The following is a 27,942-nucleotide window of genomic DNA, read 5'->3' as shown; positions in this document are numbered from 1 at the left end:
GTTTGAGGCTATTCCAGATAATGTTGCTATGAACATTTGCATACAAGTCTTTATGTAGACATGTTTTTTTCATTTCTCTTGGGTAGATTTCTAAGAATGTAATTGCTGGTTCATATGGTAACTCTGCATTTATCCCTTTGAGGAACTGCTAAACTGTTTTCCACACTGGATGCACCAGTTAACATCCCTGCCAGTAATGTATGAGGCCTTCAGTTTCTCTACATCCTCACCAGCATTTGTTATTATCTGTCTTTGATTATAACCATCCTAGTGGGTGTGAAGTAGTATCTCACTGTGGTTTTGATTTGCATTTCCCTGATGATTAACGATGTTGAACATCTTTTCATTTGTTCTTTCATTTTGCTTCTTGGCCATTTGTACATCTTCTTTAGTCAAATCTTCTGTCGATTTTTAAATTGTATCATTTGTCTTTTTTTCTTCCAATTTCATTGAAATGTAATTGACATACAGTGCTGTATAAGTTTAAGGTGTACAGCATAATGATTTGACTTACATACATCATGAAATGATTATCACAATAAGTTTAGTGAACATCTATCACCTCATATAGATACATTAAAGAAATATAAAAATATTTTTTCCTTGTGATGAGAACTCAGGATTTACTCTCTTAACAATTTTAATATATAACATACAACAGTGTTAATTATATTTATCATGTTGTACATTACATCCCTAGTAATTTTTTATCTTACAATTGGAAGTTTGTACCTTTTGATCATCTTCATCCAATTCCTGCTCCCCCCTCTACCCTCTGCCTCTGGTAACCACAAATCTGATCTCTTTTTCTGAGAGTTTGTTTGTTTGTTTTTGAAGTATAACTGACCTACAACACTATGTTAGTTCCTGGTGCACAACACAGTGATTCGATATTTCTATACATTTCATACCGATCACCATGATAAGTCTACTTACCATCTGTCACCATACAAAGTTATTACATAATTATTCAGTATACTCCCCACACTGTACATTTCGTACCCATGACTCATTTGTTTTGTAACTGGAAGTTTGTACTTCTTAATGCCCCTCAGCTATTTCTCTCATCCCCCTTCCCCTCTCCCATCTGGCAACCACCTGTTTGTTCTCTGTATCTTTGACTCTGTTTCTCTTTTGTTTTTCTTGTTCATTTGTTTTATTTTGAAATTCCACATATAAGTGCTATCATATGGTATTTGTCTTTCTCTGTCTGATTTATTTCACTTGGGACAATGCCCTCTAGGTCCATCCATGTTGTCACAAATGGCAAGATCTTCATTCTTTTTTATGGCTGAGGAATATTCCAGTGTGTGTGTGTGTGTGTGTGTGTGTGTGTGTGTGTGTGTGTGACATCTTCTTTATCCACTCACCTATTTTTTTTTAATTTTTTGCCTTATAACAAATTTAATCAGTTATACATATACATATGTTTCCATATCCCCTCCCTTTTGCGTCTCCCTCCCACCCTCCCTATCCCACCCCTCCAGGCGGTCACAAAGCACCGAGCTGATCTCCCTGTGCTATGCGGCTGCTTCCCACTAGCTATCTACCTTACGTTTGGTAGTGTATATATGTCCATGCCGCTCTTTCACTTTGTCACAGCTTACCCTTCCCCCTCCCCATATCCTCAAGTCCATTCTCTAGTAGGTCTGTGTCTTTATTCCTGTCTTACCCCTATGTTCTTCATGACATTTTTTTTCTTAAATTCCATATATATGTGTTAGCATACAGTATTTGTCTTTCTCTTTCTGACTTACTTCACTCTGTATGACAGACTCTAGGTCCAACCACCTCATTACAAATAGCTCAATTTCATTTCTTTTTATGGCTGAGTAATATTCCATTGTATATATGTGCCACATCTTCTTTATCCATTCATCCGATGATGGACACTTAGGTTGTTTCCATCTCCGGGCTATTATAAATAGGGCTGCTATGAACATTTTGGTACATGTCTCTTTTTGAATTATGGTTTTCTCAGGGTATATGCCCAGTAGTGGGATTGCTGGGTCATATGGTAGTTCTATTTGTAGATTTTTAAGGAACCTCCATACCGTTCTCCATAGTGGCTGTACCAATTCACATTCCCACCAGCACTGCAAGAGTGTTCCCTTTTTTCCACACCCTCTCCAGCATTTATTGTTTCTAGATTTTTTGATGATGGCCATTCTGACTTGTGTGAGATGATATCTCATTGTAGTTTTGATTTGCATTTCTCTAATGAGTAAAGATGTTGAGCATCCTTTCATGTGTTTGTTGGCAGTCTGTATATCTTCTGTGGAGAAATGTCTATTTAGGTCTTCTGCCCATTTTTGGATTGGGTTGTTTGTTTTTTTGTTATTGAGCTGCATGAGCTGCTTATAAATTTTGGAGATTAATCCTTTGTCAGTTGCTTCATTTGCAAATATTTTCTCCCATTCTGAGGGTTGTCTTTTGGTCTTGTTTATGGTTTCCTTTGCTGTGCAAAAGCTTTTAAGTTTCATTAGGTCCCATGTGTTTATTTTTGTCTTTATTTCCATTTCTCTAGGAGGTGGGTCAAAAAGGATCTTGCTGTGATTTATGTCATAGAGTGTTCTGCCTATGTTTTCCTCTAAGAGTTTGATAGTGTCTGGCCTTACATTTAGGTCTTTAATCCATTTTGAGCTTATTTTTGTGTATGGTGTTAGGGAGTGATCTAATCTCATACTTTTACATGTCCCTATCCAGTTTTCCCAGCACCACTTATTGAAGAGACTGTCCTTTCTCCACTGTACATTCCTGCCTCCTTTATCAAAGATAAGGTGACCATATGTCCGTGGGTTTACCTCTGGGCTTTCTATCCTGTTCCATTGATCTATCTTTCTGTTTTTGTGCCAGTACCATACTGTCTTGATTACTGTAGCTTTGTAGTATAGTCTGAAGTCAGGGAGCCTGATTCCTCCAGCTCCATTTTTCATTCTCAAGATTGTTTTGGCTATTCGGGGTCTTTTGTGTTTCCATACAAATTGTGAAATTTTTTGTTCTAGTTCTGTGAAAAATGCCAGTGGTAGTTTGATAGGGATTGCATTGAATCTGTAGATTGCTTTGGGTAGTAGAGTCATTTTCACAATGTTGATTCTTCCAATCCAAGAACATGGTACATCTCTCCATCTATTTGTATCATCTTTAATTTCTTTCATCAGTGTCTTATAATTTTCTGCATACAGGTCTTTTGTCTCCTTAGGTAGGTTTATTCCTAGATATTTTATTCTTTTTGTTGCAATGGTAAATGGGAGTGTTTCCTTGATTTCACTTTCAGATTTTTCATCATTAGTATATAGGAATGCCAGAGATTTCTGTGCATTAATTTTGTATCCTGCAACTTGACCAAATTCATTGATTAACTCTAGTAGTTTTCTGGTAGCATCTTTAGGATTCTCTATGTATAGTATCATGTCATCTGCAAACAGTGACAGCTTTACTTCTTCTTTTCCGATTTGGATTCCTTTTATTTCCTTTTCTTCTCTGATTGCTGTGGCTAAAACTTCCAAAACTAGGTTGAATAAGAGTGGTATCCACTCACCTATTGATGGAGCCTAAGTTGCTTTCATATCATGGCTACTGTAAACAATGCTGCAGTGAACATAGGGGTGCACATATCTTTTCAATTTAGTGTTTTTGTTTTCTTCATATACATACCCAGGAGTAGAATTGCTGGATCATATGGTAGTTCTATTTTTAATTTTTTGAGGAAATTTTCTACTGTCTTCCATAGTGACTGCACCAATTTACATTGCCACCAACAGTGCACGAGGGTTGCCTTTTTTCCACATTCTCTCCAACACTTGTTTTTGTTATCTTTTTGAAAATAGCCATTCTGATAAGTGTGAAGTGATCTCTATGTTTCTATACACTAACAATGAACAATCAAAAAGAGAAATTAAGAAAGCAATCCCATTTATAATTGCATCAAAAAGAATAAAATACCTAACAATAAATCTAACCAAGGAGGTAAAAGACATGTACCCAGAAAACTACAAGACACTGATGAAAGAAATTGAAGATAATACAAATTGATAGAAAGATATACCATGCTCATGGCTTAGAAGAATTAATATTGTTAAAATGTCCATACTACCCAAGGCAATCTAAAGATTCAATGCAATCCCTATCAAAATACCAATGACATTTTTCACAGAACTAGAACTATAATTATACAATTTGTATGGAAACACAAAAGACCCTGAACAGCCAAAACAATTTTGAGAAAGAACAACAAAGCTGGAGGTGTCACGCTCCTTGATTTCAAACTGTACTACAAAGCTACAATAATCAAAACAGTATGGTACTGTCATGAAAACACACAAATAGACCCATGGAACATAATAGAGAGCCCAGAAATAAACCCATGCACTTATGGTCAATTAATCTATGACAAAGGATGCAGAATATACAATAGGGAAAAGACAGCCTTTTCAATAAATGGTGTTGGGAAAACTGGACAGCTACATGCAAAAGAATCAAACTGGACTACTCTTTCACACCATATATAAAAATAAATTCAAAATGGAGTAAAGACTTAAATATATGACCTGAAACCACAAAACTTCTAGGAGAAAACATAGGGAATATGCTCTTTGACATTGGTCTTAGCAATTTTTTTGGATATATCTCCTCAGGGAAGGGAAACAAAAGCAAAAATAAACAAATTGGACTACATTAAACTAAAAAGCTTTTGCATAGCAAAGGAAGCTGTCGATAAAATGAAAAGGCAGCCTACTGAATGGGAGAAGGTATTTGCAAATGATACATCTGTTAAGAGTTAATATCCAAAATATATAAATAGCTCATACGACTTAACATCAAAAAACAACTCAATTTAAAAATGATCAGAGTACCTGAGTAGACATTTTTCCAAAGAAGACATACAGATGGCCAGTAGGCACAGGAAATGCTGTTCAACATTACTAATCATCAGGAAAATGCAAATATTTGAATTCTTGTTGGTAAGTTTTATGAGTTCTTTAAATATTCTGGATACAAGTTACTTATTGGATATGTCATTTACAATTATTTTTCTCCCAGCATGTGGCTTGTCTTTTTACTCCCCTGTGTTCTTTGGTTGTGCTAGAGTTTTAAATTTTGATGATATCCAAATTATCTATTTTTTCATTGCTTGTGTTTTTCTGTCTTGTATCTAAGAAGGCTTTGCCTAAACTAACGTCATGAAGATTTACTCCTGTGATCTATTCAAAGAGTTTTATAGTTTTAGCTCTTACATTTAGCTCTCTGACCCATTTTTTAGTTAATTTTTGTTTATGGTGTGAATTAAGGGTCCAATGTTGTTCTTTACCTTGTGGGTGTTCAGTTGTCCCAACACTGTTGTTGAAGAGATTATATCCTTTCCCCTATTAAATGGTCTTTGCACCCTTATTGATAATCAACCAAATATATATTATTTTTAATCTTTTGTTTTCTTTTTGCCTGATCATTTTTTTTCTGTTCCTCCTTACCTACCTTCTTATGGATTATTTTAATACATGTTTTGAATTATACTTTAATTTATGCACCATGTAAACATTTTTTCTGGGAGCTTTCAAGATTTTATGTTTGGTTTGCAGCAATTTGCCTGTGATATTCCTAGGTGTGGTTCTCTTTATTTTCTTCCAAATGGGAATTCTCTGAGCATCTTGAATCTGTAAATTTATGTCTTTCACCAAATTTTGGTCATTATTTCTTCAAAAATTTTTTCTGCCCCCTTTTCTCTCTTCTTTTCTGGAACTCCAGTTACACACATGTCAAACCTTTTGATATTGCCCCACAGGTCCCTGATGTTTTGTTCATTTTCTTTTCAAAAAATTTTTAAATCTTTTCTTCAGATAGATCAAATGAAATTAGCCAGTTTTCAAATTCACAGACTCTTATCTGTCAGCATCATTCTGTTGTTAAGTCCATGTAGTAAATGTTTTAATTCAGATGTTGTATTATTCAGTTCTAAAATTTACATGTGGTTCTTTTTTATAGTTTCTTTTTTTTTTTTTTTTTTGGCTGAGAGTTTCTATCCCTTCATTACAAGCATATTTTTCTTTACCTCATTGCATGTAGTGATAATAGCTGCTTTAAAAATGTTGTCTGGGGCCTCCCTGGTGGCACATTGGTTGGGAGTCTGCCTGCCAATGCAGGGGACACGGGTTCGTGCCCCAGTCCAGGAAGGTCCCGCATGCCATGGAGTGGCTGGGCCCGTGAGCCATGACCTCTGATCCTGCGCATCCGGAGCCTGTGCTCCGCAACAGGAGAGGCCACAACAGTGAGAGGCCCATGTACCGCAAAAAAAAAAAAAAAGTCTGATAATTCCAACATCTGAGATATATAATGGCTGATCTTATTTGATTGTCTTTTTCCTTTGATAATAGGTTGCATTCCTGGTCCTTGTTACATTGAATAATATTGAATTGAATTCTGAAGAATGTGAATATTATGTTATTAGGACTCTAGATTATATTTCTCTAAAGAATGTTGATTTGGGTTTTTTTTTTAGTAGGCAATCAATTTAATTGTGCTCAGATTTCAAACTTCGTTCTTTGATAGTTCAAACTTCAGTTATTTTAGCTTTGGATGTAATGCTGGGAGTTTCTCTTGCACATGTGAAATTTAGGGGTAATCCACATATTTGGGTAGAGCTTATAAAGCTTTGTGCTCCTCTTCACTGATTCTCTCCTTTCCAGGATTTCCTCTTCACCTTCTAGTGGCAGTGGATTCCCCCAAACTCTGTCGTTTGGTTCTTCAGGACAGAAAGACTGAGAGATTTCTTTTGGGGTTTTAACTGCCCTGTATGGTAAAGGCTGTAGCATACCCTCAGGCTAGATGCCATGAAAATGGGAAACTCACCCAGTACAGTTTCTTTCTTTCCTCCCCTCCAATATCTGCCTGTACAGTACCTTTGGATAGTTGGTTTTTGTATTTTGTCCAGAGTTTTAAATTGCCACCTATGAGAGGAACAGGTTGATATAATAGGAGTTTACTTAGCCATTATCAGAAGCAGAACACAGTGCTCAATATTTTTTAATAAAATAAAAATATAGCATGCTTAGGCATTCCCTGGCAGTTCAGTGGTTAGAACTCCATGCTTTCACTGCCACAGCCTGGGTTCAATCCCTTGTTGGGGAAGTAAGATCCTGCAAGCTGCGTGGCATGGCTATATATATATGGCATGCTCTGTATATAAGTAAGCTTTTTCTATAAATGAGACATTATAATAGGTGCAATACCTATTCACATTTTAAACCTTATTAAAACATTTTAGAGCAAGAAGTATTAAAATGCAAATATTTTGGTACAACTACTTACCTATCCTTCAGCTGTTCTTATTCAAAGCTTAGTCTAACCCTGTCCTCCAAGTCTGAGTATAACTTACTGTGAAGACTTTCATGGTTTCTAGGGCTCATTTTTGTGGCTTGAGATAGTTAACTAGTGTTTATTTTAGCTAACATTATTGACCACCTATGTGTCAAGCACGGTGTTAGTTCATAATATATAATACTTCATATAATCCTGATAAGCATATAAGGAAGTTATTATTATTCTCAGTTTTCTGATGGGGAAATTGAGGCTCAAAGTGATCAAATAGTTTCTCTAAGGTCACACATCTGAACTGGGATTGTAACAGTGATCTGTCAAAGTACAGTGCCCATCAAATGCATCTTCCATTCAATCACTGAGCTCTCTGTACTTGGAAAATCTTTAATTTTCTGTCCACTAATAAGAGGAATAGTTTCATTAGGACTCCCTAGATATTCTTGTCAGATAGGTATCTGCTTTATTTTCTTTCCTCTACTTCCAGGGCTTTCTTGCATCATATCAAAGCAGGAAAAAAAAAACAAACAGACAAATTATGCAATAATATAATGACATCACTTTGTGCAAAAGTCCAGAAGTCATCTTATTCTAAATATAAAAAATTGCAAATCCATTTTACTAATCTGTAATAAACTTTTCCTGCTGCTTCTTGCTATCAGCCTTAGAAAACAACATCATCTAATATAATATAAATAGTGAATACTAGATCTCATGTGACCTTGGACAAATCTTATCTTTATGTTCCTTATCTATAAAGTAAGATAATAATTAATAGCTGTGCTACTTACCTCACAGGGTTATCAGATAGAGGGTCAATGAGATTGTGTATATGAAAACACTTATAAACTTCAAATCTCTATTTGAAGTCAAGAGATCACAATTATGATGTGTAAAAGTTGACCTTATGAACCAGCATACACAGGAATTAGATCACTGTTCTGCTCTCTGGTACAAACAATGAGTTAAAGTATTATGGAGACCTGATTTCAAAACCACTCTGCTATTTATAAACTCTGTGGCAGGTTTAACCTGAGTTTCAGTTGCTGCACATGTGAAAGGAGGCTAATACCACCTTCCCTTCTGGGGTGATGAAAGGATTAAATGAAATAATATTTGATCAAGTGCCTAAAACAGCACTGAGGGCTTCTGGAAGTGACAGTGAGTGTCAAGACCCTGGTGAAAACTATGCTTCCTCACCCATTTTTCCCTGTGTGCATGGCTCCTTGAAGCCTGGGATGAAGGACTATTATATGCATTCTTTCATTTGATTTTCACAATAGCTCTATGAGGCCAGCTAAGCAGATGTTGTTATGCTCATTTTTGTATGTGAGAAAACTAAGGGTATTGGCTCAGATTGTGCCATGTACTATCTAACACTAATGAATACTGTATGATGTCCAAAAAAGGTACCATTAAATGTTTTTTTCTCTTTTGAAAGAATAGCTTTGGGGCTTTCCTGGTGGCGCAGTGGCTGAGAGTCCACCTGCCGATGTGGGGGACACGGGTTCGTGCCCTGGTCCGGGAAGATCCCACATGCCGTGGAGCAGCTGGGCCCGTGAGCCATGGCTGCTGAGCCTGCGCGTCCGGAGCCTGTGCTCCGCAACGGGAGAGGCCACAACAGTGAGAGGCCCGCGTACCGCAAAAAAAAAAAAAAAAAAAGAATAGCTGTGGCAGTATCTATTAAAGCTGAGCATATACATACCCTATAACCCAGCAATTCCATTCTTAAAATTATATCAAACATAGATGAAGATATATATATATATTCACCAAAAGACAAGTAATAGAATGTTCATATCAGCACTATTTGTTTTCTTTTTCCAGTTTTATTGAACTATAATTGACATAAAGCATTGGTATTAGATTAAGGTATATAGCATAATGTGTTGATTGATATATGTACATGTTGTGAAATGATTACCACAATAGTTAACGTCTATTACCACTTAGTTACAGGTTTTTTTATTTCTTGTGATGAGAACTTTTAAGATCTACTCTATTAGCAACTTTCAAATATACAATGCAGTATTATTAACTAATTAGTCACCATAGTGTACATTAGGCCTTATCTTTTAACTGGGAGTTTGTACCTTTTGAGCATCTTCACCCATTTCACCCACCCCACAACCCCATCTCTGGCAACCACCAATCTGTTCTCAGTTTCTATGAGTTCAGTTTTTTTATTCCACATATAAGTGGAATCATACCGTATTTGTCTTTCTCTGTCTGACTTATTTCACTTAGCGTAATACCCTCAAGGTCCATCCATGTTGTCACAGATGGCAATATTTCATTCTTTTTATGGCTGAGTAATGTTCCAGTGTGTGTGTGTGTGTGTCTGTGTGTCTGTGTGTATTACCACATCTTCTTTATCCATTCATCTGTCATGGTTACATAGGTTATTTCCATGTCTTGGCTATCAGAAATAATGCTACATTTAACATGGGGGTGCAGATATCTCTTTGAGATAGTGATTTCACTTCCTTCAGATATATGACCAAAAGTGGAATTTCTGGATCACATGGTAGTTCTATTCTTCAGTTTTTGAGGGACCTCCATACTGTTTTCGATAGTAGCTACACCAATTTGCATTCCCACCAACAGTGTACAAGGGTTTCCTTTTTTCCACATCCTCACCAACAATTGTTATCTCTTGTCTTTTTGATAATAGCCATTCTGATAGGTGTGAGGATATATCTCATTGTGGTTATGATTTGCATTTCTCTGATGATTACTGATGTTGAGCACATTTTCATGTACCTGTTGTCCGTTTATATGTCTTTGGAAAAAATGTCTATTCAAGTCCTCTTCCCACTTTTTAAGGGTTTGTTTTTTGGTGTTTTTTGCCATCGAGTTGTATGAGTTCTATATATATTTTGCATATTAACCCCTTATCAGATATATGATTTGCAAATATTTTCTCCTATTCTGTAAGTGGCATTTTCATTTTGTTGATGATTTCCTGTGCTGTGGGGAAGTTTTTTAGTTTGAGGTAGTCTCATTTCTTTATTTTTTATTTTGTCACCTTTGCTTTATTTGTCAAAACAAAAAATCATCACCAAAACCAATGTGAAGGAGCATACACCCTATATTTTCTTATAGGAGATTTATGGTGTCAGGTCTTACATTCAAGTCTTTAATCCATTCGGAATTGATATTTATGTATGGTGTAAGATAGGAGACCAGTTCAGTTGTTTTGCATGTGGCTGTCCAGCTTTCCCAACACCATTTATTGAAGAAACTTCTTTCCGCATTGAGGATTCTTGCTTCCCTTGTCAAATATTAGTTGACCATTATATGCATGGGCTTATTTCTGGACTCTCAATTCTGTTCCATGGGTCTATGTGTGTGGTTTTATGTGAGTACCATACTGTTTTGATATGATTGCTTTGTAATATAGTTTGAAATCAGAAAGTTTGATGCCTCCAGCTTTGTTCCTCTTTCTCAAGATGTTTTCGCTATTCTGGGTCTTTTGTAGTTCCACACAAATTTTAAAATTGCTTTTTCTATTTTTCTGGAAAATGCCATTGGAATCCTGATAGGGATTACATTGGATCTGTAGATTGCTTTGGGTATTATGAACATGTTAACAATTTATTCCATAAGCATGGAATATCTTTCCATTTATTTGTGTCATCTTCAATTTCTTTCATCACTGTCTTATAGGTTTCAGTATACAGATCTTTCACCTCCTTGGTTAGATTTATTCCTAGATATTTTATTCTTTCTGATACAATTGTAAATGGGATTGTTATCTTAATTTCCCTTTCTGATAGTTTGTTGTTAGGGCATAGAAATGAAACTGATTTCTGCATGTTGATTTTATATTTTGCAGTTTAATTTGTTTATTAATTCTAACAGTTTTTTGGTGTAGTCTTTAAAGTTTCTATATATAATATCACATAGTCTGGAAATATAGACAGCTTTACTTCTTCCTTTTCAATTTGCATTCCTCTTATTTCTTTTTCTTGTCTGATTTCTGTGCCTAGGACTTCTAGTACTATGTTAAATGAAAGCGGTGAGAGTGGGCATCCTTGTCTTGTTCCCGATCTTAGAGGAAATGCTTTCAGCTTTCCAGAGTTGAGTATGATGTTGGTTGTAGGTTTGTCATATCTGGCCTTTATTATGTCTAGGTATATTCCCTCTATACTCACTTTGTTAAGAGTTATTATCATGAATGGATGTTGGATTTTGTCAAATGCTTTTTCTGCATTTATCGAGATGATCATGATTTTTAGCCTTCATTTTGTTAATATGGTATATCATATTAATTTATAGATGTTGAACCATTCTTGCATCCCTGGAATGAATCCCATTTGATCATGGTGTATGATCTTTTTAATGGACTGTTGAATTTGCTTTGCTAATATATTTTGTAGATATTTGCTTCTATATTCATCCATTATATTGGCCTATAGTTTTATTTTCTTGTAGTGTCCTTATTGGTTTTGGCATCAGGGTAATGATGGCCTCATTAAATGAGTTTGGAAGTGTTCCTCCTCTTCAAATTTTTGGAAGATTTTGAGGACTGGTATTAATTTGTCTTTAAATATTTGGTGGAATTCACCAGTGAAGCCATCAGGTCATAGACTTTTCTTTGTTGGGAGGTTTTTTATTACTGATTTAATCTCCTTACTAGTAATTGGTCTGTTCAGATTTTCTATTTCTTCATGATTCAGTCTTGGTTGGTTGTATGTTTCTAGGAATTTTTATCCATTTCTTCTAGGTTGCCCAAGTTGTTGATGTATAATTATTCATTGTAGTCTCTTATTGTCATTTGTATTTCTGTGCTATCAGTTGTAATATCTCCCCTTTCATTTATAATTTTATTTGAGTCCTCTTTTTTCTTGGTAAATCTAGTTATAGGTCTTGTCTATTTTGTGTATCTGCTTTAAAAAAAAGAGCTTTTAGTTTCATTGATCTTTTCTGTTGTCTTATTCATCTCTATTTCATTTATTTCTGCTCTGATCTTTGTTATTTTCTTCCTTCTACTAACTTTGGGCTTTATTCCATGAGATGTAATGTTACATTGTTTATTTGAGATCTTTCTTATTTCTTACTGTAGGTGTTTATTGCCATGAACTTCCCTCTTAGAGCTGCTTTTGCTGCATCCCATAAGTTTTGGTGTGTTATATTTCCATTTTCATTTGTCTTAAGATATTTTTTATTTCTCTTTTGATTTCTTCTTTGACCCATTGGTTGTTCAGTAACATGTTGTTTAATCTTCACATATTTGTGAACTTTCTAGTTTTCTCCTTGTAATTGATTTCTAGATTCATACCATTGTAATTGGGAAAAGTAGTTTGATATAATTTCTATCCTCTTAAATTTGTTGAGACCTGTTTTGTGGCCTAGCATGTGATCTGTCTTGGAAAATGTTCCATATGCACTTGGAAAAAAATGTGTATTATGCTGCTTATTATGCTTTTATATATATATAAAGTCCATTTGGTCTAATGTATCATTTAAGGCCACTGTTTCCTTATTGATTTTCTGTCTGGATGATCTGTCCATTGAAGTAAGTATGGTGATGATAAACTTCCCTACTGTTATTATGTTATTGTCAATTTCTCATTTTATGTCTGTTAATGTTTGCTTTATGTATTTAGGTGCTATTAAATTCAGTGCATAAATATTTACAAATCTTATATCCTCTTTTTGGATTGACCTCATTATCATTAAATTATAATCTTCTTTGTCTCTAATTAGTCTTTGGCTTAAAGTCTATTTTGTCTGATATAAGTTTATCTACCTTTGTTTTCTTTTGGTTTCCATTTGCATGGAACATCTTTTTTCATCCCTTTACTTTCAGTCTGTGTGTGTCCTTGAAGCTGAAATGAGTATCTTGTAGGCAGCAATATAGATGGGTCTTATTTTTCAATCCATTCCAGCCACTCTATGTCTTTTGATTGGAAAATTTAGTCCATTTCATTTAAAGTAATTAGTGATAGGGACTTCCCTGGTGGTCCACTGGTAAAAAATCCACCTTCCAATGCAGGGGACACCGGTTCAATCCCTGGTCAGGGAACTAAGATTCCACATGCCACGGGGCAAGTAAATGCCCACATGCCACAACTACAGAGTCCACGCTCTCTGGAGCCTATGCACCACAACTAGAGAGAGAAAACCCGCACACCACAACTAGAGAGAAGCCCGCACACTGCAGCAAAAGATCCCGTCTGCCACAACAAAGATCCCACATGCCGCAACTAAGATCCAACACAGCCAAAAATAAAATAAATAAATATATATATATTAATAAAATAATTAGTCATAGATACAGTCTTATTATTGCCATTTTGTTATTTGTTTTCTGGCTATTTTGTAATCCTTTGTTCCTTTCTTCTTCTCTTTGTCTCTTCCTTTGTTGTTTGATGATTTTCTGTAGGTGTTATGCTTAGATTTATTTTCCCTTGTCTCATGTATCTATTATAGGTTTTCCTTTGTGGTTACCATGAGGTTTATCTAAAACATCTTATATTTATAACAGTCTATTTTAAGCTAACACTTAAGTTCAAACACATACTAAAGCTCTGTATTTTTACTTTCTCCCCTGTGTCTTATGTTTTTGACATCACAGTTTACATCTTTTTACCTTGTGTAACCATTAACAAATTATTGTAGTTATAGTCCTTTTTACTACTTTTGTCTTTTAACCTTCATACTGAATTTATAAGTGATTACCCACCACCATTACAACATTAGAGTATTCTGAATTTAATTATGTATTTACCTTTACCAGTGAGATTTATACTTTCTTATGTTTTGTTGTTCCTAATTAGCACCTTTTCTTTTCAGCTTATATTGTAGAAGTCCCTTTAACATTTTTTGTAAGACCAGTCTAGTAGTGATGAACTCCTTTAACTTTTGCATGTCTGGAAAACTCTTGATCTCTCCTTCAATTCTAGCTGACAGTTTTGCTGGGTAGAGTATTCTTGATTGGAGGATTTTTTTTTCAGCACTTTGAGTATGTCATGTCACTCCCTTCTGGCCTGAAAAGTTTCTGATGAAAAATCTGCTGATAGTTTTATGAGGGTTCCCTTGTATGTAACAAGTTGTTTTTCTCTTACTTCTTTTAAGATTCTCTCTTTGTCTTTAACTTTTGGCATTTTAGTTATATTGTGTCTCAGTGCAGGTCTCTGGATTTATCTTCTTGGTAATCCCTGGGATTCCTAGATTTGGATGTCTGTTTCTTTCTCTAGATTAGGGAAGATTTCAGCCATTATTATTATTTTTTTAATAAGCTTTCTGACCCTTTCTCTCTTCTCATTCTGGGACCCCTATAATGCAAATATTGGTCTGCTTGATTGAGTCCCATAATTCCCTAAAGCTATCTTCACTCTTTTTCATTCTTTTTTTTTTTTCTCCTCTGATTGGATAATTCCAATTTCCTGTCTTGGAGTTCACTGTTCCTTTCTTCCACTTTATCTATTCTGCTATTTAATCCATCTATTGACCTTTTCAGTTCAGTTACTATATTTTTCAACTCTGCGCTTTCTTTTTTGTTGTTGTTGAGAAAGTAACAGTTTAATAGGCAGCATATTTGTAATACTACATACAATATGTCTGTTTTGTAAACATTGACATCCTACACTAAATGAAATATGTAAGTATATCAAATTTTGTTATTAAAATCAGAATCTGTTAAAGGTCACTTAACACCCAGCTATTAACTGTGAACCCAAATGGCCCAGAGTTCAACTCTGTGCTTTCTGTTTGGTACATTTTTAAAAAATATTTTCTGTCTTTTTGTTTAAATTCTCACTTTGTCATGCATTTTTCTCTTAACCTGGTGTGAATCTTTTGACCATTATTTTGAACTCTTTATCAGATAAATCATTTAATCTCAGTTTCATTAAGGTCTGTTTCTGGAGTTTTATCTGTTCTTTTGTTTATAACATATTCCTCTGTTTCTTCATTTTCCTTGATTCTCTGTGGTTTTTCACACTTCTCTCAGTTTTGACAGAGTGGTCTCATGTAGGAGATGAACCTTATTGTTCAGTCCAGCTCTACCTCTTGATTGTCTCTCAAACCTTTGTGATCGTCTAAGGTGACTTCTTTGTTCTCAGTGGCTCGCAGTAGTCGAGGGTATGTCAAGACCTGTCAGTGTCCCAAAGGGAAGGATCTCAGTCAGCCCAGATGCAGGCTGATTGGAAGCCTCAGACAGCAGTTTTTAAAGTATACAAGTAGACCTCTTTCAGGGAAAGACTGGGAGCTGAGGGCTTCTGCTTGGGCTCTTTGCACTAAGCCATGAAGAGATAGCCAGTTAAGAAGTGTTTCTTTGTTTGCTACAGTCCTGTGGATTCTGTAACTCAAACCCCACTGGCTACCAGAGCCATGTGATCAAAGGGGGTGTCCCCTGTGCAGCAGTCACAAAAACCAGGTTACCAAACATGTATACAAGCTCATTCCAGGGAGACACTGGTGACCTGGAGTGGGCCAGAGGAAGAATGTGAAGATGGTGCCCACTGGCCTTTCCCATCTCCAGGGAGGATCACAGTCTGTCCATAGATGTGTGCTAAATTAGAAGCCTGACCCTCAGGCAGCAGCTTTTAAGGTATTCAAATAGACCTCTTTTAGGGATAGTTTGGGATATGAGTGTTTATGTCTGCTGTCTCTGTGGTAGGCCTGGGGGGGCGGATAGCCACAATAAGTCCTCACAAACCTATTACGAAGTGTTTCTTTGTTTGGTATAGTCTGTTTGGTCTCATGATTGCAAGCCCCATTGTCTTTCAAAGCTATGTGTTTTGGGGACCCATCCCTCAGGTGGAAGTCTTAAAAGTTGGGACACTAGATGTTGGGTTTAAACCCTTCAATCCTCAGGGAGAAGCTGGGAGTTGTGAGTTTCTACATGATTATATGTTTATATGTCACTGAATCAGGGGTAGGGCCATGGCAAGATTTTCTCATTCCTTCTTATACATTCTCATTTACCCAATGTGTAGGAGTTGCTCAGTTAGTTTCTAGATTTCTTCATAGAGAATTGTTCCCTGTGTACCTGTAGATTTGCTGTGTCCATGGGAGGAGGTGAGTTCAGGAGCCTCCTATATTTCCATCATGGACCAGAACCTCCAGCACTATTTGTAATAGTTACAAACCAGAAATGACTCAAATGTCCATCAACAGAATGGATGAATAAATTGTGGTGGTATAGTCCCACAATAAAATTCTATTCAACATGAAGGATGAATGAACTATTGCCATATAGCACAATGATGATAAATCTCCTAAATATAAGGTTAAATGAAAGAAGCCAGGCACAAAAGAGTACATACTGTAGTATTCCATTTATGTAAAGTTTTATAAATAAGCAAAACTAATCTTTGCTGACAGAAGTCATGATGGTAGTTATCCTTGGGTGAGGGGAGAGACAATATGGGAAAGGGGGACAGGGAATGTTCTGGGGTTCAGGTAATTATCTATGTATTGACCTGGGTGCTAGTGAAATGGATGTGTTCACATCATGAAAATTCATCAAGCTTATGATTTGTGTACTTTTCTGTATATATAGTGTACTTCAGTAAAATAATTAATTTGCCTTAGGTAAAAAAGAAATCCAATACCTTAGCAAAGCTTTTTCAGTGGCTTCCCACAGTACTTAGAATAAAATCCAAAGTCCTTACCGTAGCCTACAGAGCTATACATGATCTGGCCCATGGCTACCCTCCTCCACTTCCCTTTCTTACCATTATTCCCCGTGGTTACTCAGCTCCAGCCACATGGCCTTCTCACTTGTCTGCAAACATAAAACTACTTTCCACCCTAAGACTTTGTACTTGCTGTTCTCTGCCTGGAACACGCTTCTCTCAGCTTGTCACATTGCTGGTTTCTTATCATACAAGTACCAGCTCAAATGTCACTTCTTTAAAAAAAAACAAAAAGTCCTTCTCTCAACAATCCTTCTGAAATAGACTTCCCAATATTTTTTTTATCATTTAACACTATTTTTTTCTACATAACATCTGTAACTAGTTATGTATTTGTTACTTGTTCATCATCTATCTTTCTCAATAGAATGTAAAATCCCCAAAGGCTGGGATCATGTCTGCTGTGTTCACCATTATATCTTTAATGCCTGACACACCACCTAGCACATAGCAAGTGCTCATGTAAATGTTAGGGTTGAATGAATGAATCAATGAAGATTCCTGGGTAAACTCTCTACTAGGCTGTAGCTAGGATTTCTCCCATGAAGGAAAACACCTGAAAAGTTGTAAGTCATCCTATTAAAAAGAAAGCTTTGTTAGTACAAACTCTTGCCAACCTCAGCTTGGTGAGGAGAAAGCTCAGATCTTTCCCCAATGTTTCTATGAAATTTGGCCAAGGGAATGTTCTTTAGATAAAACATAATATTCTAAGATGGTAGAAACCAGCTGAAACTTTCTTCTATCCCCTATCCTCAGATTTTCCGAAAGAAAACAAAATATGGTCAACAGGCTGTGGAGCTCTTCTCTAAAATCCTATAGTCATGAGAGAACATTATTATTGTTACCTCATCATGGGACAAGTAATAAGTATAGGGAAAGCTTATATAAAATTGCTAAATAAGCAACAGATGTCTTTAACATGTGTTTGAGGAGATCTTTCTTTCTCACAATTTCACCTTAGGTACAACAACTATGACCGGGCTGTCATCAATACCGTACCTTATGATGTTGTCCATCGTTGGTATACAGCACACCGGACTCTAACAATAGAGTTGAGGAAACCTGAGAATGAGTTTTGGGTCAAATTAAAGCCTGGCAGGGTGGGTGCCAAACTCGAAAGATGTCAAGTAAGCTTGTTATACTGAAGCAGTGAAGAATGAGTACTTATTGAATATGTGAGTCAAAATCTTGCAAAGGAAAAAGAGAAAAGAGTCCTGGGTGTTGGCCCTGGTCCTACCACTCACTCACTAAATGACCTAGAAGCAGGCTCTCCCCACTGACTCAGTGACTCTATTTGTATGATGAGGGGGTTGAACTAGATAGTCCCTATGGGCTAAGGGTCCTTCTGGCTTTATGATTCCTTTTTTTTTTTTTTTGCTCTTGATATTTACTCTGGATAAAGAATATCTCTAGCTTAGCATAAGACATAATGAAATAGCTTAACTCTTTGATAACACATATAATAACAATTAAAGAGAAGGAAAAAAATGAAACCAATGATCTGGTTTGCTTTGATAAGAGAATAATTAATCAAGGAATAAAAGCTCCTCAAAGTTCAGGGCCTGTAACCTGCTGTTACCTTTGTTACTTCCATTTAGCCTACTACAGAGCTATGTACATCCTAGTTTCCAAATGTTTGTTTAATCTCAAGAGAAAAACACCTCATTGAATGTAACCAGAGAACAACCTGAAGCTTTTATTTTAAATGATCTCTTCTGATTTAGGGTTCCTTTGGTCTGCCCTTGTTCTGAGTGTTTTTTTCTCTCTTTTTTTCCCATTCACAGGTCCTATTTATAGACAACTGGCGTGTCCTACATGGCAGGGAATCCTTCACTGGCTACCGACAACTCTGTGGCTGCTATTTAACAAGGGATGATGTATTAAACACTGCTCGTCTCTTGGGTCTTCAGGCTTAAAATGGGCAGCATTGGTATTATGAACACACCTGACAACCTGGCTACCAGAATTCATATCAGCAGAATACTATTGTGTCAATACTGACTTCAAATTGTCTCCTTACCTCATCACACAAAACAAAAACCTCCCCTTTCTCTAATAGGGAAAACCTTGGAGAGAGGCTTCTGAGATAGCCAGTGTCAGCCATCTAGTATGGTAGCTTTCTTCCCCAAGTTATAACATGGACTCATTTGGTTTTTGGACCTTTTGATGTAATTGTGGTCAATCTGCTTCAGAAATATAATCACCACATTGATAGAGAAACAATAATAGTCACTAGGTAAAAATTTGTTTCAACAGGATCTGTTAAAAAGAAATGCATTCTAGGAATAACAAAGTCTTAATAGGGCAGAGATTTGCAACATTTTTGGTCTTAAGACACCTAATCACTCTTAAAAGTTATTGAGGACCCCAAGGAGTGCTTGGATATGCGTCGTATCTATTGCTACTAATTGTATTAGATATTAAAACTTAGAAATGTTTAAAATTTAAGGACAAAAAAGCACACATCCATCAGCTATCAGAGAGATGACATCACCACATGTCATGTAGCTTCTGGAAAAGTCTTCTGTACATTCATCAGATAATTCGAGTGAAAAAGGCAATATCATCTTAATGTTATTAAAAATTGTTTTTAGTACACAAACCCACTAAATGGATCTCATGGACTGCTCTAAAGGTGTCTTTAGACCACACTTTGAGAACCAGTGTGCTACAGGATACCTTGGGACAGTCCTTTACATAGGCCTATGGATTAAAGAGTTTAACTGGAACCCTAAATTTTTCTCTGTGGTCTCCTAGAGCTATAGATATTGTAGGAATTGCTTCATATTACAAGCTCAGTGATAAGGTGGGAACTGAATACAGAGTGTTTTATCTTGTGAGAAGGGTTATCTCTATCTAAGTCATCTCTTGAGGAATAAAACGAAGAAGTCACAATAGCTCCTGTGAAACAAACCCATCAGTTTGGTAATTCTGTGAGAGAGAATTGCAGAAAGTTTTTAGACGTTTCTGAGGTTCCATATAGTAATTCACACACACATGCACGTGCATGTGTGCATACACACAAAACACAACAGAGGGTACAGAGGGTTAGTCTCTAAGATTGTTCAGGGAATTCATCACAATCGATAATGTGCCTCCAAAGAACTGGAGATTACTATCCAAACTTGCATTTTGGCTTTTGATGGAATTTAGGATACAATCTGTTTTCCTCCATTTCTGCTAATCTTTTTTTTTTCCTTTTTTTCCCCTATCTTAAAATATTATACATGTTAATTGCCAAGATTTGACTGGGTTAAGTATAATACCTTGTTTCTTTTATTTTTTTAATGGCTTTCCTTTATATGTGGAGGGGGGGGGAAGAGAGACAGAGATAAAGACAGAGAGATAGGTGTGAGGTTTATTTTCCCTTGGCTTTCATTGAAAGCGAAGCTGTACAATAACCACATTGACTGCTATAAAATGATGAAAGACAGTCCAGGCTAGGATGTGCACAAGAGGAAAAAATCATTATTAGTGAGGCTAGGAGTCACAAATCAAAGAAAAGTCAGTATTCTGACAGAGAATAGAGCGTAATCTGATGTTTTCAGGAAGTTCCTAGTTCACATTTAATACTTTATACATTATTTTATTGACCCATCCAGTGCTCCAAAATATGTTCTCAAATATTTCTGCATTTTAATTGTACTATATAGGAATCTTTCGGGGTCTTCCATGAAATGTGTTTTCCTCTTAGGTCAAAGGATTGATAATTAAGTTCACGTCTTAAAAAGTATACCCTTTAGCAATTAGAATAGAAAAGTAACAACATTTTAACATACTGACTTTCCTCTGTACTATTATGTACACTTAAAATATGTTACCATTCCTTAGTCTTCATCAGGATATTTACCTTTTTTGAAGTTTTGCCTAAATTAGCCTTGAAAATTCCACTATAACTGAGGTCAGGCTTGCTTTATGACAAGGAAAGAACATATTCATGGCCCTGGAGAGATAAGGACACAGATCAATCTTCTCCCTTACTGAAGGACTCCCTTTACCTTCTCTCTTCCCTGGGACCTTGATTCATTAATTATTTCATCCTCATGTTCCTAAATTTTCAATCAATACTTTTCTACAGTGTACTCTCCTCGGAGGAAGAAAGAGGAAAAGGAATTATTTGAGTGTTGATCATGGCCACTGACAACTTTCTATGTGAGAGATTTCTTTTTCACATCTCTTTCTGGTGTCCCTGAAAATGTAAGCATGGGTGTGTGTCAACCAATCTCACTGTAGAGTCACTTTTACCTTTTGCTATAGTGGGATGGGATCAGTAGAGAGTCAAGAGCACAGCACCTAATATGGTGTTATAGCACCTAACATAATCATATCATAATACGGAATTGTTGTAATGAGAATAAATTAATGAATTCTTTTCAAACAAACTCACCAGAAAATATCACATTCTCTGTATGTCTTTTTGTGTTTGGCAGTTAACTGGCGCTGAATTTTGTTCACCTTCATCTAGAGAGACAAAGCATTCAAGTGTGCGCAAACTGAGAGGGGTTTCCTGGGCTGCGGAACTTACAGTTTTAAAACTGGGAAAGTTCCACGCAAATCATGACTGTTGGTCCTACCTTCTTGCAGCTAGCTGCATTTTGCTCTTCAGTTTTCTCTTCTTCAATTTAAAATGAAGGCCTTGGATTAAGTAGCATCTAAAGGCTGTGCCATTCTGTAATTTTGTTTGGCCTCTCATCACTTCAGTTTTCTTATATGAGTACAGTAAGGAAAATACCTACCTTACAGGGTTTTGTGACAAATTTCTGATTATTAACTAAGATGTTTGCGGCACATAATAATGACCAATAATAATAGCTAACTCTTACATAGTGCTTGCTATGTGCCAGACACAGTTCTAAGTTCTTTTAATCCCCACAGCAACCCTATCCCCATTTTAGAAATAAACAAATACAGACAATGAGAGATTAAGTGGCTTACCCAAGATCACATAGCTAAATAAGTGTCAGAGTTTGGATTAGAACCTTCACAGTCTGGCCACAGAGACAGTGCTTTAAAGAAATTTGCCATATTGCTCAATAAATGTTAATTCCTACCCCCCTTTCCCATACTTACTCAGTCTAGCTGACCAATCATGGATAATCATCTCCACTTTCACAGTCTTTCCCAAAAAATCTTAAAAGAACCATGAGAATATCTACATTTGTTTTTCAAATACTCTGCAAACATCCACAAACACCCCCCCCTCAACTTTCTAAAAACTGTTCTTCACTTTCTCTAATTTTGCCTCTTTCAAAGGTGGAACCTTGATGATAGAAGGAAATCAATCAACCTATTCAGCATATTTCCTTCTTACCACAATCTTGCGAAATACCAGTCAGTTGTTAAGATCAAAAGCACCTTATAGGGCTTCCCTGGTGGCTCAGTGGTTGAGAGTCCGCCTGCCGATGCAGGGGACACGGGTTCGTGCCCCAGTCCGGGAAGATCCCACCTGCCACGGAGCAGCTGGGCCCGTGAGCCATGGCCGCTGAGCCTGCGCGTCCGGAGCCTGTGCTCTGCAACAGGAGAGGCCGCAACAGTGAGAGTCCCGCGTACAGCAAAAAAAAAAAAAAAAAAAAAAAAAAAAAGCACCTTACAGGACCTATTCACATCACTGCCCCAGCTCTTGGGCATATTGGAGATCCACTCACAGAGCCAGCTGATGGCTTGGCTCAGCTCCTAGTTGTGAGGTCAGCCCTGTGTCTGTGTCCTCACCTCTTCAAGATTGCAGCTCACCAGAACCAAAGATGCTGGGAGACTTGGTAGTAGCTCTTTTTTTTCCTGATTTACATTCAGGAGTTGGTGGGTTTGTGGATAATTCCATCTTGGTTCTTGGCTTTAAGCAGTGAGCTTCCATCTTGCTCATAGTCCTTTTGGACCATTATATACTGCAGGAGCTTAACTTTTAGACACCATTGTTTGCTTCCAGTGCAGCAAAAACCTGCTGCTTCAGCACAGAGACAATTATCCTTTTTGTGTGTATGTTGACCATTCCTTTTTTATTTTACCTTTTTATATTTTGCCATCATTGCTGTGTGTTTGGAGCACAAGGCTAGCCACAGCATGAACTTACTGTAACATCTTGAATGGAAATCTTTTCCATATTGATATTATTCTTCCCTGATTCCCTAAATTGAGTTTGCAAAATATGACTGCACACTTTCTTGATGGATCAGGCTTATCGCTATCATGTCTGGTTTTGTGCCAGACTATTAAACAGTATAAAGTCTTAGCTTGATTAACGGAATCCAAGCTTCCTTTCTCGAAAAAACTAATCAAACATCTCTTACAATTGTGATACATTGTCTTAAGCCATGTATGTGTGTATTATATTGATTAATAGTGGTGTTCTAACTTACTTTCTATGTGGGTGGATAAGCATGGTAATTTATCGTGTGCACAAGTGAAGATCACAAGGGTCAATGCTATGCAAACCTTTGAAGTCAGTGAAGGCTTTTCTCTATTAGCCCCATCATTATCTATGGTCTACCCTTTGCCCCATTGATGGTGGTTAACTCCCTCCAATTCAGGTACTCAGTGTCCTCTCACCTTCTGCTTTCTAACTCCCTCTCTGATACCTTGACTGAGGCAGCATATTGTTGTAGGAAGAGCATGGACTTGAACAAACCTTGGCTTGAATTCCACCTCTGTCTCTTACTAGCCTGGCGAATTTTAGGAAGCCACTTTCTCTCCTTGAGCCTCTGTTTCTTAACCTGCAAAGTGGGGTAAAGAATGACATCTATCTGATAAACGTGTGGTAAAGAATGAAATGAGGTCACATGTATAAAGTGTCTACCATAGTGAGCAGTGCATAATAAACACTCAGTACTTAGTAGTTTATCATTGTCACCGATATCATTATTTGAACAAATAGCAGAGACCAGGGTTAGCCTGTGAGTTTGATAGAAATCAGCATTCTACTTAGAAAGAGCAAAGTTATGGGAGTCAGAGCTAGAAAAGTATGTGGAATGCTAAGGGTCAGAGAGAGTAGACAGGTCGTGAATTGCAGAACTACTGGCAAGACATCTGAACATCAAGCATGGCCTTTATGGATAGGAAGTTGGTTTGGGGTAGGTTGTCCAAGGGCTGAGAGCTGAAAGAGCAGAAAGGTCATAGAAGAGATCAGAGAGCCTGATGAGAAAAGCTGAGTCTGGAGTGTTTTAGGGAGTGTGGCTTGATAACAAAGATGTGTAGGGTGAATGAGGCAGGCAGGGAGACATCCATGCCTACAATGATACTTCCACATCTAACTTCACCACCTTCCAAAATCCCACTGAAACTACGATAAAACGATATTTGAAAAGATTAGGAGAGCAGGAAAAGAGACAACTAAGAAGTCCACAAACTAGGAATTCTAAGCCCTTAGTGGGAAAAGCCATAAAACAACCTGATTTACTAACCCCCCTTCGCTCCTCACCAGAATCTTCAAAGGTTGAAACAGGTAACTCTGGAAGGGGAGGTGAAGGGGGAGTGGGTACCAAACTAATGAGGGTTTTTGAAAAGTAAGAAGTAGATTCTTTTCAAAATCCCTTTCTGTAGTCGATGCCTGCCTGCACTGAGTGTCCGGCCCTTCCCTGCCCTGACAGAAGGCTGAAGTGTTATTCTCTGGAGAGGGTAAAGCAGAGACAATCTGGACTGGGAGTTCCCAAACATAGCCAACAGTTGGAGTCTCATATTGAAAACAGAGGGCTTAAGTGGAGGTATGCACCCTGAAAGCTATAAACCCTCAGTCTTCTCCCACTCTGACCCTAAAATTCTGGCAGCTGAAGGAGTATTCTGTGGGCCATCTGACCAACGAAAGAGAAAAATATCTAAGGATATTGATACTGAAGTGTCCCCAAAGAGGGCCCAGCTGGATTACTGTACAGTGAAGCACATAGTTTGACATTGTGAGGAAGATGAGAAGGAGGAGACCCATCCAGTTGAGGATATTTATTTTCAGAAAGGGAGAGTGGACCTGAGTATGTTTCTTACTGAAGGGAAAGGAGCTAGTCAGAGAAGAGGGAGAGATTAGAGGATTCTGGGAAAAGAAATGAATCCAAATCGCAAAAGAAGAAGTAAAAGTCTCACTGTTGGCAGATGACATAATACTATACATAGAGAATCCTAAAGGTGCCACCAGAAAGCTACTAGAGCTAATCAATGAATTTGGTAAAGTAGCAGGATACAAAATCAATGTACACAGTCTTCAAAATCCAAAGAGACACACCAATTATTGTGCCTCTTTCTTAATCATAAGTAGTGTGAGGTGCAACAACTTGCTCTCACTTAAGAAGTAATATCCTGACTTTCCATAGAATTTCCACAGAGTTTAGTCTCCCTCCTTATGGCAGACATTTCATATATATATATATATATATATATATATATATCTCACAACTCACAACAAAGAACAAGGGATCTGACATTGCCCTGAGGGATGGACAGTAAAATTAATACTCCTTGTAAATGCAAACTTATTCTGATTTTACTTATCGTGGGGAACTGGAGAAAAGAAACTTTGTGGGTTGTCGATTTGCTCCAGAACTCACAACGCATCTGAAATCTCAGCTGCAATTGATGTTGCCACTGAATTAAATCTGTGATGATCTGCTGTCATTTTCCAGGACCCATCCGTCTTTTGTAGGAGTGAAACAAATGAGTTAAGTTGGGATATAATAGAAATCCCACCATTTGGTATATAATAGAAACTTTATGTGATGATGGAGAGTTTTCTTATTTGTGCTGTCCTATATGGTAGCCCTTAGTCACATGTGGCTTTTGAGCACTTGAAATATGGCTAGTGGAACTGAGAAACTGATTTTTCAAATTCATTCAATTTGCATTTAAATATAAAAAGCCACATGTGGCCAAATAGCTACCCTATTTAACAGCACATCTCTAGATACATAAGAAGCCTAGTGACTTCACCATCTTTCTAATCACTGCACAGGTAGTAAATGCTACTTGACATCCCAATGTCTTGACTTCCTAATGAACATCATCCTGCCACAACTGATAACAATTTGCATCATCATGATTACCCAAGTGGACATATTCCCCAAACATAAGATTAAGTGAACACTGCAACCTGCACAAAGATATGTACAATATATTACCAATTATATGAAGTTTTTTAAAAGGCAGAACAGCACTCTGATATTTTTATGCAATCCATGAATATGTAACAAAAGAATAAAAATCTTTGTGTGGATGATAAATTACAAATTCAGGTGATGATGACGTCTGGGGAATAAGGACTGGAGGAATAAAGGGCCATGAGATCAAGGAAGAATGCACAAGGGCTTCAACTATCGTTGTGATGCTTTAGAGCTAAAACTTGGTGGTAAGTAGATTGTTACTTGTTATATTATCATCTACACTCTTGTATGTCTGAAATATTTTTTAAAAAGAAAACATGCAGAAATAAACACACACTTCTTGCAATTATTGTGAGCTGGACTTAAAAAGAAATTGTGCTTCACACTTTCAAGATATAGAAAGAATTCAGACTTATAGGAGGGAAGGTGAGAAGCATATTTGGGGTAGATTCCCTTAGTATTTTTTTTAGTATGCATTGTCAAGATGTGGAGAAGTGGGAATTCATACACTCTTTGGTGTATGTCTATCTTATGGGAGTAAATTTTGTGGGCAATTTGTCAATATCAATACAAGTTTACAGATTAAAATGTATTTATATATATATATATATTAGCTAAACATTTCTAAAAGGTTTAAAAATATTCTTTCTAACATGTTTCTGCCTTCACTCTTGTCCTTGTTCCTCATTGAATCTCCATACTGAACCTAGAGTGGCCCTTAAAAACTGCACACTATGAGCTTCCCTGGTGGTGCAGTGGTTGAGAGTCCGCCTGCCGATGCAGGGGATACGGGTTCGTGCCCCAGTCCAGGAAGATCCCACATGCCGCGGAGCGGCTGGGCCCGTGAGCCATGGCCACTGAGCCTGTGCGTCCGGAGCCTGTGCTCCACAACGGGAGAGGCCACAACAGTGAGAGGCCCGCGTACCTCAAAAAAAAACAAAAAAACAAAAAAACTGCACACTATTGTACACATTATCTTATATATAATTATTTGCAGTTCCCCCAATGTGCCATGCCTGCCCCTGCCTCTGTGCCTTTTCACATGCTTTTTCCTTTTCCTTGAATGCCATGTTCCCACCATCCAGTGTGCCTAGCAAACTTTTAGTCATCCTACAAAGTTCAATCGTAGCCTCACCTCTTTTTACCCTGTATGTTTTAGTTATTAATGTTCTTTATTATTTCGCCTTCTCCCTGACCTCAGTCCTTTGCACATTAGCACTTTATGCTTCCCCCGTATTCTGTTTAAGAGCCAGTTTCCCCTGACTAATTTGTGAACTCCTTGGGAGCAGGGGCTGTCTTATTCATTTCTATATCCCCAATACCCAGCATCTGGAGATGTTAAACAAATGAATTATTTTAAAAGGACATTTAATAGGCAGTATTTAACACCTGACAATCCACAAATGAATAATCCACTGTACCACATAAGGTTAGTATTTTTGCTGGTTTGCCTTTGAATATAGATAGATTCTAAAGTGCCAACAATTGGAACATAGTAACTCCTGCCACCCTAAATTACATTTTATATAACACCTTTACATACAATAATCCATTTGATTTTCTAGACAATCACAACTTTAAGTATATTTTATAGATTATAAAATGGAGAGCTTGAGTGACCTCTTGAAGTTCATGTGTCCTGTAACTACTCCTTGTCAAGTGTTTGTTCCACCTCATCTCTGAGCCTTTATAAAATCCTAAATATATGCTTAAAAGTATCTTTTCATCAGGTGAACTCATTGATATAGGTAGTATCCTAGGCTTATATGTTGTAATTTCTTTCCCTATCTACCAAAAATTCCAGGGCTTACTCCCCTGCTTATTAATAAACTTTCACACTAATGACCTCACTTCTATTTTCCTTTTTGTAGACCTTTCTAAAAAAATTAGTATGGTCATATAGCTTA

The 27,942-nt window shown here is 37.0% G+C and overlaps 1 protein-coding gene across 5 annotated transcripts in view; it reads left to right on the top strand.

The window, feature by feature from the left end:
* Nucleotides 1-21,442, top strand: part of TMLHE (trimethyllysine hydroxylase, epsilon) — a 63,566-nt gene extending 42,124 nt beyond the window's left edge. For 4 of the 5 annotated variants that reach the window (XM_082610648.1, XM_082610647.1, XM_082610646.1 and 1 more), the window contains 2 exons: nt 17,923-18,061; nt 18,746-21,441. In XM_082610648.1, the coding sequence (XP_082466774.1) occupies nt 17,923-18,061; nt 18,746-18,877 (271 nt within the window). In that variant the 3' untranslated portion in view covers nt 18,878-21,441. Of the gene's footprint in view, nt 1-17,922; nt 18,062-18,745 lie in introns of all 5 variants that reach the window. The other variant, XM_082610649.1, reaches the window with a different exon arrangement.
* The last annotated feature ends 6,500 nt before the right edge of the window (nt 21,443-27,942 follow it).

Source organism: Mesoplodon mirus, assembly GCF_964341445.2.
Source record: "Mesoplodon mirus genome assembly, chromosome: X".
Lineage (NCBI taxonomy): Eukaryota > Metazoa > Chordata > Mammalia > Artiodactyla > Ziphiidae > Mesoplodon > Mesoplodon mirus.
The sequence above is the reverse complement of the archived record's forward strand: the minus strand, read 5'-3'. Positions and strand labels throughout refer to the sequence as shown.